This window comes from Salvelinus namaycush, chromosome 19 (genome assembly GCF_016432855.1).
Source record: "Salvelinus namaycush isolate Seneca chromosome 19, SaNama_1.0, whole genome shotgun sequence".
NCBI lineage: Eukaryota > Metazoa > Chordata > Actinopteri > Salmoniformes > Salmonidae > Salvelinus > Salvelinus namaycush.
In genome coordinates this window covers 18,744,423-18,757,582 of record NC_052325.1, presented here as the reverse complement: position 1 = coordinate 18,757,582, position 13,160 = coordinate 18,744,423, and the positions used below count along the sequence as shown (strand labels likewise).

General features: G+C 44.6%; 1 protein-coding gene across 1 annotated transcript in view; it reads left to right on the top strand.

Moving 5' to 3' along the window:
• Positions 1-4,769, top strand: part of LOC120063924 (receptor tyrosine-protein kinase erbB-4-like) — a 142,835-nt gene extending 138,066 nt beyond the window's left edge. The window contains exons 16-19 of the mRNA XM_039014234.1: positions 6-222; positions 388-522; positions 1,008-1,096; positions 1,382-4,769. Of these exons, the coding sequence (XP_038870162.1) occupies positions 6-222; positions 388-522; positions 1,008-1,096; positions 1,382-2,035 (1,095 nt within the window). The 3' untranslated portion in view covers positions 2,036-4,769. The remainder of the gene's footprint in view (positions 1-5; positions 223-387; positions 523-1,007; positions 1,097-1,381) is intronic.
• Positions 4,770-13,160: the final 8,391 nt, after the last annotated feature.

Below are 13,160 nucleotides of genomic sequence, written 5' to 3'. Positions count from 1 at the left end.
TACAGAACCAGTTTGTGTACCAAGACCCTAGTTTCGATATGGAGGACATGTTGGGGACCATCCCGCGGGTGCTGTCCCTGTCCCCAGGGGACCAGTCTGCAGGGGGGCAGGGCGGTAGCGGCCCGGAGCACCAACGCTTCGAGGACCAGCGCTGTAACGGCACACTGAGGAAGCAGGCAATTCCCCGGCCCGCGGGACCTCCTGGTTCAGACGGAGCACCAGGTGACGCCTCTTTTAGCACTGTTATTTTAGCTTCCTTGATGCTAAATATATTTTGTCGATTTTTTATCTTTGTTTGTTTGTGTTTTATTTGCCTACGTAGAGCGTTGAAATTCCTATGTAATGAAAAGCCCTATACAAATAAATGGTTTCATTATAATTATTTAGCCTCAGGTCCAGTGGAGAACAGCAGTGGACAGCGCTACAGTGCAGACCCAACCATCATGCTGGGGGAGAGAGGAGCTAGAGGAGACACCGACCAGGATGGATACCTGACCGCCATGAGGGAGAAGGCCACCTCAGGTACAACATGGTGTCACTATTCATTGTTTTCCTTTCCTCACGTAATGCCATGTACTACAAGAAGCACTTCTTAACTGTTTATGATGTCTTTCCTTGAAATAGCTTTTATCCACAGCCAAAGGCTTATAGTTCTGAAGCTTTGCAGTGACTGATCCAGTTAGACAAAAGACCAAAGTTCAGAAATTCTCAAATAGGTGAACTGTTCTGATCCTTTCCTATGAGCCTAGTCTGTCACCAGAGGGGTGTACTGTTCTGTAGTGTACCTGGTGATATCAGATTCCAGGTTTCATCATCTCCTCCTCTTTCTCACCCTTTGATTCAGACAGAGAGCTGTAGAGACCAAAGCTTACACACCATCACACACACATAGAGGCATGTCAGATGCTAGTGAAGAGATCCGTAAGATACTGCAAGCCTTCTGTTCATCCTTTGAAAACCTCTAACCTCTCTCTCTGTATATCTCTCTCTTCCCCCCTCTCTAACAGACTATCTCAACCCTGTGGAGGAGAACCCATTCGTGACCCGTCGGAGGAATGGAGCTGCCCTAACCCTGGACAGCTGTAACCCCTATCAGGTGGACTTTTTCATTAGTATTAGTACTATTTCTTATGGACTGCTCGCTCCAGAATTTTTATACCCTTTTCATTTTACTGTTATCAACATTTCCCCCCTCCCCCTTTTTTCTACTCTTTTTTTCATCTGGTGAAGTGTTTTTTGACCCCTGTTAATCCTTAGGAGTCTAAGTCATTTGTTCATGATATCTACTACCCAAACACATGTAATTGTCATACGATAGTAATAACATGGACCATCTAGCTATTTGAAAGCACTTTAACTAAACTTTGACTTGACTTGACAGGTGGCACCCAGCGGCCCCCAACAGGCAGGCTCTGGCCCCAGAGTGGAGGACGAATACGTCAACGAGCCCCTCTACCTCAACACCTTCCACAACCCCGGAGTGGGAGACTACAGTGACTACACCCTGAAGAAGAATGGGTTCACTGGGGGACACAACCCTGCCCTCGCCACCCTGGTAAGCCAACCAGGCGTCATTGGCCTCACTGCTGGTCAATCAGGCACCGCCCAGGTAGGAAACCCTGGTCACAGCGTCCAGGCAGCCCACGCCCATGGAGTCTCTGCACAACCAGGATACTCTGTTCCTCCAGGCCTCGGTACAGCCGGCGCCCACCCAGGCCACCCCTCCCACCCAGCCCACCCCGGGTATACCCTTCACCCCGGCCTCACAGGCACCATCATGTTGGACAAGAAGAATAGACAAGACAAGAACAAGACTTTTGACAATCCAGAGTACTGGCAGCATAGCCTCCCTCCCAAGGCCACCCTGCACAACCCTGAGTACTTGCAGGATTGCAGCACACGCTTCTTCTACCGGCAGAACGGACGCATCCGGCCCGCCGTGGCCGAGAACCAGGAGTACCTGACAGAGTTCGCCCTGAAACCTGGGACCGTGCTGCCGCCCCCACCCTACAGACAGAGGAACACTGTGGTGTAACGGGGAGGAGGATGAGGAGGAAAGAGGGTCTGGGCCAGGAAAGGTGGAAGACAAGGGGAGGAGGAGGGGAGGATGGGAGTGGACAGTCCCTCTCTCACTCAGCCACACAATATTTACGTATCAACCCTGGTTCCCTTCACCAGCACTGGACTGACACATCTGAACTGACACTGGATTACAGTAACATTACAGTAATATTATATTTTAAAACATAGTGCTGAGAGCCTCCCACCTCCTACGAACCCAGGACTGATGTTCTCCTCTCTGTCTGTCTATGTCCTCTACACTGGATTACAGTAACATTACACAGAAGTACAACAGTAATATTACAGTAATATACACTGAAAGTTTTCACAGATTCACCTGTAACCGAATAGCCGAGACCCGATCTGGGACCCAAGCGGGGTCGGATCCAGAATTCTAAATAATGGGTCTGGGTCAGATTTGAAATGATTGTCACGAGTCTCGTGTATGTGTAATTTCAACTAACTTGTCCGGAAGGACCGTAAAGATCCAAACGTGACTGCTGCAGAAGAGAGGGAGCGAGAGAAATTGAGTAATTTAAGCTGCTACTCTTGCTTTTCACGAGAGTGGTGCGTGTTGCTTGTTGTTGTTGCTGGCCAATCATAGGTCATCAAAGCGGCAGTAGGCTACAGTCATAGAGTCTCCATGTGGGGCAAAAGTTAGGAGATAGCTAATCAATGGAAGATGGAATTAAAATGACAGAATTAAAAGTTCGAGAAGGATAGGCTACAATGACCGAGAGCCAATAGGTAGGCTGCTACTTTATATTCTAAAAGGAGTCATTGTTGTTTGTAACTGTGTAGGACGAGACCGCGCATGCAGCCTCAATTAGCCTAGCTAGCTAGCTAGCTTAAGTAGCTGCTCTTGGTTGGATGCACTCAAGGCAGGTACTACGTAATCATATTCAATGATAAATAACCTAGCTTTGGCAGCTATTAGTCTACTATAGTGCGAGTTGGCTTGGTTGGTTGCCATCTTTCGTCTCTCCCTCCGTGCTCCCTGTGTCACTTGCTCACACTCACAGTAGCCTACACACACAGCATGGCCCCTGCCAGAGCATCACCTCTCTCTACATTCTCTCCCTCGCGCTTTATCAGCTCCGGTTAATAAAGTAGCTTAAAAATGTACTTTTCTGCTGCTTCCCTCACTCAGATTGGATCCGACCAGGTCTATACGGAACGGATCTAGTTGTCCTCAGGTCCATTTGGAATGGGTCTCTATATTGAGAAAAATATATTTATGCATATTGGGTCCGGGTGGGAAGGCCCAGGTCCATTTCGGAATGTGTCCAACTTTTTGGACACGTCAAGGCATTTAATATAAACTGCTGAGAGCCTCCCCCCACCCAATAACCCAGGACTGGTTTGATAGCCTCACCGGTCACTCTCAGCCCCATTCTTAACTCCTCCGATACTGCACCAATTACTCACCCTCAGCCCCGCCCCTTCAGTGTTGATTACAACAACAACAACAGAAGGCTACGTGAAAAGTTACATGTAATGACAAACAGTATCGGTCTCTGTAGGTGTAAACAGACAGGATGAAGGCCAAGGAACAAGGAACTTGAAGCACTTACACTTACAGTATATTGTTTGCTCATGATCTCTAATATATTATTTTATTATTAATAAGATTTGTGTAAGAACCATGCAGTGATTCACAATCAATACACTACACTGAAAGTCTTGGAGCAGCACATTTTTCCAACTGGGTTAAATGCATATTGTAGCAATCCACCATCCACACATACAGGAATGTCATGATAGCCGTTGGTGTGCAGTATATCAGGTTCATATAGGAGAACACGTATACATCTGCGTATACACTGCTGTTCCGTGACTGTCTCTCAAGCCCCAGCCACGCCATACATCTGTCACATAATGTGGAGGATGCATTCCTGTCCGCTGACTGGCTGGCTGGCTCTGTGTGGCATCTTTGATGTTGACATGGTTCGAACCCCTCTGAATATGTAATAGAATTCGTACATTTATTATACAGCTCCGCTCATATCAGCTATAACATGTTAATTTGTATCTCGCGAAGTAGGAAGATGTGCTCCCAACCTTGACACATCAATAACCCTATTCTAATTCTATATACTTACATGCACGATATAGACATACATGCAAGCATGCACACAAAAACACACATATACACATACACAGAGAAAGAGATAACATTAGCGCCGTGTGCAGTACGTTTCTGGACCAGGAGCTCCATTGCCCTTGGGTTCTAAAGCAGTGGAGATAACAGAAGCAAAGTCAGTGCAGCGCGATGAGAAGACAAAGCCATTCAGCAAGTAAATGCCACAATGTTATATGTATGCAAAGCCTGAAGGGCCTATGCTGAACACAGTGAAATACAGCAAGCAGAAAGTGCCACAGGATTTAAGAGAGAATAGGCTTATCTGTAAGGAGAGGATCGCCACCACCCAGCCATGGTGTTCCTTCTAACCCACATGACTTCTGAGGCAGACAAATGACAAACCCCTGAATCGATGCAGTCATAGAATATAAATAGGATACTGCTATATGTTGCAATATCTGTTTTTTACTGACAAACCCTCGCAGTCTGTCTGTTTGCTTCCCTATCAGAGCTGGTTACAAAGACCTCAGGAAAGGACTGATAAGATGGGGACTGCACTCTAAACTAGACAGACAGACACAGACAGACAGACAGACAGACAGACAGACAGACAGACAGACAGACAGACAGACAGACAGACAGACAGACAGACAGACAGACAGACAGACAGACAGACAGACAGACAGACAGACAGACAGACAGACAGACAGACAGACAGACAGACAGACAGACAGACAGACAGACAAGACAGACAGACAGACAGACAGACAGACAGACAGACAGACAGACAGACAGACAGACAGACAGACAGACAGACAGACAGACAGACAGACAGACAGACAGACAGACAGACAGACAGACAGACAGACAGACAGACAGACAGACAGACAGACAGACAGACAGACAGACAGACAGACAGACAGACAGACAGAGAGATGGCAGGGTTGTGTTAATTTGGTACCTAACAGAAGACAACAGACTGAAATAGGGAGGCATTATCTGGACGTTGTGAAGCGGTTTGTTAAGGTGTCCCATAATGAACATGACCCACGTGTGTGGAGAAATGAAGGATTCGAGGGGACTGGATGGGTGGCAGGCAACAGACACCAGTTTTTCTGGGACGGGAGAGGCCTGAAAACTTGGTCTGGTCCTGGGCGTTAAGAAGCATAACTAAGCCCCAATGTGGTGGACACTACCCTGCAGGAGAGGAATTGTGAGTGCTGGTCAAACTGAATAGGAGAGCCTGAGAACCTGATCTGGTCTTGGGTTGGCCATGGGTAGTGAGGAGTGAAGAAAGCATGGAAATACACTGGATATTAACCTATTACTCGCCAAGTAGACTGTCCTCATTACCAGACATGTTCTGTGGATTAACAGAACATCAGATAAGGACAGTTGAAATGCTGTATTTATTACTATATTACAACTAAAACAAGACTGTCTGAACACCAAACTGGTCCATAAAACCAAGGCATTTGCTCCACCACCAAATTCCTCTCTCCCCTACTACGTAAAGTACAGTGCATCCCCTCTTCAACAGTTTGGACTGCAGAATAAAACTGTGCCAAAACATTTGGAGAGATGTCCTTCCTCCACAATTACATTGTCATTAAGGAAACACAGGAGCTACAGCGATCCAGGACATTCAACACTTTTCTATTCATGTTTGACAATAATGTTGAGATAGATATGGGGTCTGTCTACCTGTACTATGGGAGGCCAGATCCATGTGTCTCAGAATACTGCCAGATCATTCTTGTTTTCGCTGCTAGTAGAGGGGGAATACTGTTATCTAGAGAGAAATATTTTGATTTTGGCCTTTTAGATTTTTTGGCGATTTGATAGGACTTATTAACCATTCTGGCACAGCCAAACCTCTCTCTTCATTGTTTCCCCAGCCAGAAGCACATCCGATTCTCCATCGGTTCATTTTAATGATGTTTTATCTATCGCATTGCAGCTAGAGAAAAGGCAGATAGCCTACTCCATTTCACTGTTCATTTTCTCTGCATTGTGGCTTCTGTTTGTAATTTCTCAGTGTGTTTGCATAATGAAGGACAATCCACAGATGGAGCACTTTATTAATAATGAAGACAAGCAGCAGGGTAGACAAGCAGCAGGGTAGCCAAGCAGCAGGGTAGCCAAGCAGCAGGGTAGACAAGCAGCAGGGTAGGCAAGCAGCAGGGTAGACAAGCAGCAGGGTAGACAAGCAGCAGGGTAGACAAGCAGCAGGGTAGGCAAGCAGCAGGGTAGACAAGCAGCAGGGTATAAGAGAGAAGGGTTAGTACAGCGTTTCCCAAACTCGGTCGTGGGGACCCCAAGGGGTGCAGCTTTTCGTTTTTACCCTAGCACTGCACAGCTGATTCAAATAATCAAGGGGTGGAGACCCTGGGAAACCCTGGTCTAGAACCCTGGTCTAGAACCACTGACAGGAGGACTAGAAACGCGTTCATTGGCTCACCACTACCATGATAATATAATGAAAAGTGGAATGAAAAGGAATAAAAAGTCAGGGAGTTTTTGGAGAAGCATTGTGTTATTTATTTTTTATTTTAGTCAAACAGAGATGTTTCCTGGACGGTGTGTTTATCTCCAATTCTCTTCCTTATTAATTAAAAATATTACTTGCCAAGTGAGTTCCAGCTGAAGCACTTCAAAAATTAGTGGGGCAGCAGGTAGCCTAGCGTTTAAGTAACCTAAAGGTCGCTGGTTCAAATCTCTGAGTCGACTAGGTGAAAACTGCCGATGTGCCCGTGAGCAAGTCACTTAACACTAATTGCTCCTGTAAGTTGCTCTGGATAAGAGTGTCTGCTAAATGACTATGATATCAATGTAAAATGTTGTGATAGGCTAGCTAGCTAGTAGGAAAAGCTACAATGGCAGGTTCATGAAAGTGGATATATGCCTGTTTATATAGCTGAAGTAGTACAGAGCCTAGTCCTAGCGGACAAAACTACATTGGTAGCATCGCTACAGAGCTTATAGTCCTTGCCAACAAAGCTACATTGGAAGAACCATGGGAAAATATGGAGCTGTTTAGATAGCTGATCATGAGGCATTACAGAGCCTAGTCCTTGTGGACACAGAACGCTACAGTGGTAGAATTGCTAGAGAACTTATAGTCCTTGCAGACAATATCCATTGTTGGATATTAGGCCTGATTGGAAAGCTGGAGCCTATCTAAGGCAGGGTTTCTCAAAATCAGTCCTGGGCCCCTCCCTTTGTGCATATTTCGTTTTTTTGCCCTAGCAAATAAAGCTTGGTTAGTTGAATCAGCTGTGCAGTGCTAGGGTAAAAACCAAAACATGTATAGAGTGCGGTGTACGCCAGTATGTTTAATCACTGGTGTCCACTGACTCCACTGGTCCTATAGACCAGGGTTTCTCAAACTCTGTACTGCCCCCCCCCCCCCCCCCCCCCTGGGTGCACGTTTTGTTTTTTGTCCTTGCACTACACAGTTGATTCAAATAACCAACTCATCAGCATCATCATCAAGCTTTGATTATTTGAATCAGCTGTGTATTGCTAGGTCAAAAACGTGCCCCCAGGGGGGACCGAGGACTGAGTTTGGGAAACCCTGCCGTCTACCTAGCTAGGATGTAGACGGCAGGATGTTAGTGTGTCACATTGTGCCAGATCTCAAGCTACTGTTTGTTCATTCTCATTTTGGAGGATAAATTGAATAGTTTTTCTGATTTCTGATTTATTAAATAGGTTTTCTGATTTAAGATGATTCATTAAATAGGTTTTCTGATTTAAGATGATTCATTAAATAGGTTTTCTGATTTAAGATGATTCATTAAATTTAAATAGGTTTTCTGATTTAAGATAATTAGTTTGAGAGCTAACATTTACTGTATCTGTATGCATTCTCCTTGTGTAATGGAAGATTGGAGTCTATGTTCTAGTTGGAGATTTTACTGACACGTTTTACCAGAGATTATGAACATGGTCATGGGGATGTTGGTGCAATAACAGCATATGAGAGTGATGTTGGGAGGAGTCATGATGGATCTCACTGGTCAGTTACAGACAGTCTAAAGGAGAATACAACATCAGTGGCCAGTTGCATAAAATACCTATGGTAACGAGAAATAATCCCTCAAAGTAAACCCTTATATGAAACCCTTATATGAAGGTGTTGTATGCAATCAGACACAGGCTCTCAAAATCCTAGCATAGCATCACACAGGGCTTTTAGCTAGCAGGGTGCTATAGCTTTCCTTGTCCACTAAAGCTGCTATGTTCTGCTGTTCTATTCCATGGGGAAATCATGTCACCCAGCATCTCCATTTCCAGAGAAATACTGGCGGACAGGGCAACAGTTTCCAATCCTTAGCGGGGTAAAAGGCAGAGATATTAGCATTCCACAAATGTTACGAGGTCAATGCATCAATGTTACAATAGGTTGTCTGAGAATCAGCATTTAGGCGCTGTGTTGCACTATAATGGCAGCAAGGGAAGCCAGTTGAGTTTTACTTCATCTCAAAAGATGACTAAAGAAATGTACACTACATGACCAAAAATATGTTGAACCCTGCTCTTCGAACATCTCTTTCCAAAATCATGGCCATTAATATGGAGTTGGTCTCCACTTTGCTGCTATAACAGCCTCTACTCTTCTGGGAAGGCTTTCCACTAGGTGTTGGAACATTGTTGCGGGGACATGCTTCCATTCAGACACAAGGGCGTTCCAATTCATCCCAAACGTGTTTGATGGGGTTGAGGTCAGGGCTCTGTGCAGACCAGTCAATTTCTTCCACACCGATCTCGACAAATCATTTCTGTATTCACCTCGCTTTGTTCACAGGGGCATTGTCATGCTGAAACAGGAAAGGGCCTCCGGAGAACGCATTTCGGAGAACGCGTTTCCACTGCTCCAGAGTCCAATGGTGGTGTGCTTTACACCACTCTAGCTGACGCTTGGCATTGCGCATGGTGATCTTAGGCTTGTGTGCGGCTGCTCGGCCATGGAAACCCATTTCATGATGCTCCCGACAAACCGTTCATGTGCTGACGTTGCTTCCAGAAGCAGTTTGGAACTTGGTAGTGAGTATTGCAACCGACAACAGACAATTTTTAAGTGGTACGTGCTTCAACACTCGGAGGTCCTGTTCTGTGAGGTTGTGTGGCCTACCATTTCGCGGCTGAGCCGATGTTTCTCCTAGACGTTTCCACTTCACAATAACAGCACTGACAGTTGACTGGGACAGATGTAGCAGGGCAGAAATTTTACAAACTGACTTGTTGGAAAGGTGGCATCCTATGACGGTGCCACGTTAAAAGTCACTGAGCTCTTCAGTAAGGCCATTCTACTGCCAATGTTTGTCTATGGCGATTGCATGGCTGTTTGATCGATGTTATACACCTGACTGCAACTGGTGTGGCTGAAATAGCCAAATCCACTAATTCAAAGGGGAGTCCACATACTTTTGTATATATAATGTACAGAATGTAGCAAACACTGTTGTTGAAGTGGAATGGTGTGCATTTAAAATCTGACTACCATAAAGCAGCTAAATGAGGAGCAATTTAAACAAGACCAAAATGATTTTTAAGAAGCGACCGGTGAGGAGTTTTAGAAGTGAGAGTCATAATACTTTAATGAATTATGTATTTGATGGTTGCTTTAGCAAAATCGTTTAGGTACAAAAGGAGCTCAAATATTTCCTCTCTTTCATTTCAACACTGATTGTGCACACACATTTTAATCAACAATGTTGAAAGTGTCACATTTATTTGATTCAGCTACTATTGTATTTATGGTTTTGGGGTATAATAATCAAAACAGATGTAACCATGACATCTGAAAGAGCATTGTAAATTGTGTTAATGATGATGTTTCTTACTCTCAATGGGGGGGATTCATAATGGCAATAGATGGTTGTTTCTTTGACTGCGTTGCTGTGAGTTGGGGCACAGACATTGTGGTGAAAGCCTCTTCCACGCTGTTGTATTTCAATGTTACTCTGAACTGGGTCCACTCCTGGATCCACAACTTGGAGAAAATACTTAAAGTACATAATGGAAAGATTCCTGTAATTTCTTACAATACGAAATATTAATTTCTAAGGTCAATTCTTGCAATTGTTATGGTATTGAAATGTACAGTTTGATCCAATAAGCCTTTCCTGTTTCTTCATGGTCTGAAGTATCCCATTGCACATAGATGTGACTTAAAACCCTACATATACAAGTAAATACTGTATGAGAGGCTGCACTCAGTGCGTCTTGCAACTTGACACAATGCTTATTGTTTCAGTGAAGATACCTCCCTGTTATATAACTGATAACTGATATATAACTGATACCTCCCTGTTATATAACAAATAATATTCATACAATTCATCATATATTATAACACACAAAAACTGTACATTTATCACACTCAGCTAATTTTACAGTGGTACTATAGTTTATTAATTACTTTGAAACAACAGGAAAAGACTGCCGTTGTAGAGTAAGCACAGTTTACAATACATGGTGGTTTGATGGTAACACTAAACTAATATACGGGAGAGCATTTTTTTTTTAAATGTCACACAGGCAAAATACAGAAATCCTGATCATTTTACTACTGTTCTTCAACCAAGAAAATGTGAATAGTATTTTTATAGATAGTGGAAGAATTGGCCAGGTGCATTTGTAAATAGTAGGAAAGCAATGCTTTTTGGGCTGCCATGTTTTCGATTTATCTTTTATCCTTGGCATATTACTGCTTTTTGTTTAATATTCTTGTGTATTATCAGTTTTCTTCTTGGTTTTTATGTTTGTATATATATATATATATATGTATTTGACCCGTGAATTCTGATTTGAAAAAGCTTGCCGGCTTTCTAGTGCCCCGCTGTTTTCCTCGTATCTGTATTTAGCACAACTTGGTGGACTTTGTGTTTTAAAAACCTCTTGCTCACTGTATAGAGGTGCTTTTCCTTGTTTTGGGTGTATCTTTTATCTTTTAGTTGCCTCTCCACCCCCCCCCCCCCCCTCCTCTCCATCCTCTCCATCCTCCCCTTGCTATCCTCTCCTCTCCCCCTCCCCTCTCCCCCTCCCCTCTCCCCCTCCCCTCTCCATCCTCCCCTATCCATCCTCCCCTCTCCTTCTCTGCTCTCCATCCTCCCCTCTCCATTCTCTCCTCTCCCCCCTCCCCTCCCCTCTCATCCTCTTCGCTCCTTCTCCTCTCCATCCTCTCCTCCCCCCTCCCCTCGCCATCCTCTCTCACCCCTCCCTACTCCATCCTCTCCTCTCCTTCCCGTCTCCACTCTCTCCTTCCTCTCCTCTCCATCCTCCCCTCTCAATCGTCTCCTCCTTCCCTTCTCCATCCTCCCCTCTCCATCCTCCCCTCTCCTCTGCTTCCCTTCTCCATCCTCTCCTCTTCTTCCCCTCCCCTCTCCATCCTCTCCTCTCGTCTAGCCATTTGAATTTGTACAGAACCCACCCATCAGAGAGACTGAGCCTCTGTTGTAATACTGATGAGTACTCCACTATCCTTTATTTACTGTATATTCCTCTCTCTCTCTATTTGTCTTTCTCTCTCAACATTCTTTCGTATCAATTTCACTGGTATTCATAATCAATATGTATTTATTTCCTACCTGGGCTCCCGAGTGGGGCAGCGGTCTAAGGCACTGCATCTCAGTGCCAGAGGCATCACTACAGACCCTGGTTCGATTCCAGGCTGTATCACAACCGGCCGTGATTGGGAGACCCATAGGGCGGCGCACAATTGGCCCAGCGTCATCTGGGTTAGGGTTTGGCCGGGGTAGGCTGTCATTGTAAATAAGAATTTGTTCTTAATTGACTTGCCTAGGTAAATAAGCCTATGGTCTGTGGAACCACTATAGGCCTTGGATAATGCATACATACTGTACCCACAGACTCAGTTTAACAAACCCAACCAGCCTTTGATCTTGTTGGGCAGCCACAACAAGCCTCAAATAATGGTAAATTGACTGGTGTACCTGCTGGGCTCCAGTCAAGGTCCCTGACCCCTGTTTTCTGATGGAGCCATCAGATAAACCAAATAGCTTGTTGGCTGGTTTATACTGTATATTTAAATTGACATATCATTCAGTTGGTCATTCAGTTGACATATCATTCAATTTATTAATTTGATTCATCATGACTTCATTGATTGGTTGATTGGGACTTGTTTGACTGTAGTATCAGAATGTCCTGGTCCAGGCTTCAGACAGAGCTCTAGCAGCAGACCTACTGACGCTTGGCTGAGGTTCCCAGGAGGAGAGCTCTATTCTTTCTTTCCATCCCTTTGCTTTACAGGCTGTTATTGTTCGAATATACTTCAGCGCTGCTTCCAACTTGTTTTACCATTCCCAAGGCTATAGCATTTTCCCGCAGTTTTGTTACATGAATCTGTCAAAAATATATTTTTAATTTAATATGAATAAAGATCAATGCAATATTACAGATGTGTGTTCTGAACTTTGTTTTTCTGTAATAAGGTTTTTGTGTGTGTTTTGGTGGGTGCGTGCGAGCATCCCGCAATCTCCACAATCTGCTGAAACTCGACAGTACATTGTCCGTGCGACATTAAAATGTCAGCTGTTTGCTTTGCATATGAGCACATCTCTTTATGAGTTCCTCTCTATTCTGTCTCGCTACAGTCTGGTAGACACCCACTCTCAAACGCTCTGCCTTGCCCCAAACTCTTCAATGTTTGCAGTTTTGAAAGGTGTAAGCAGTATGGTGGAAGCTGCGCTACTGCACTGCTTATACCTATCCACACCCTTGTGATCTGCAAAGGTTAAAGGGTGAGGGCCAAGGGGGTTGGGTAGGGAGCGAATTGGGACTGGCTGTGGGTGTACACCAGACAGTAGCCAGACAATCTCATTTAAGTTCAATAATAAGGAAGGAAGGAAAGACACAGTCACATGACACCAACTCACACATACTCCTGTAAGATCACACAGGAGGAGCCAATAATGAAGTGTCACTATATCTTACACCAATCATGTGTATGATAGATGCAGCCCTTCTCCCAAAGATGCCATTTTAT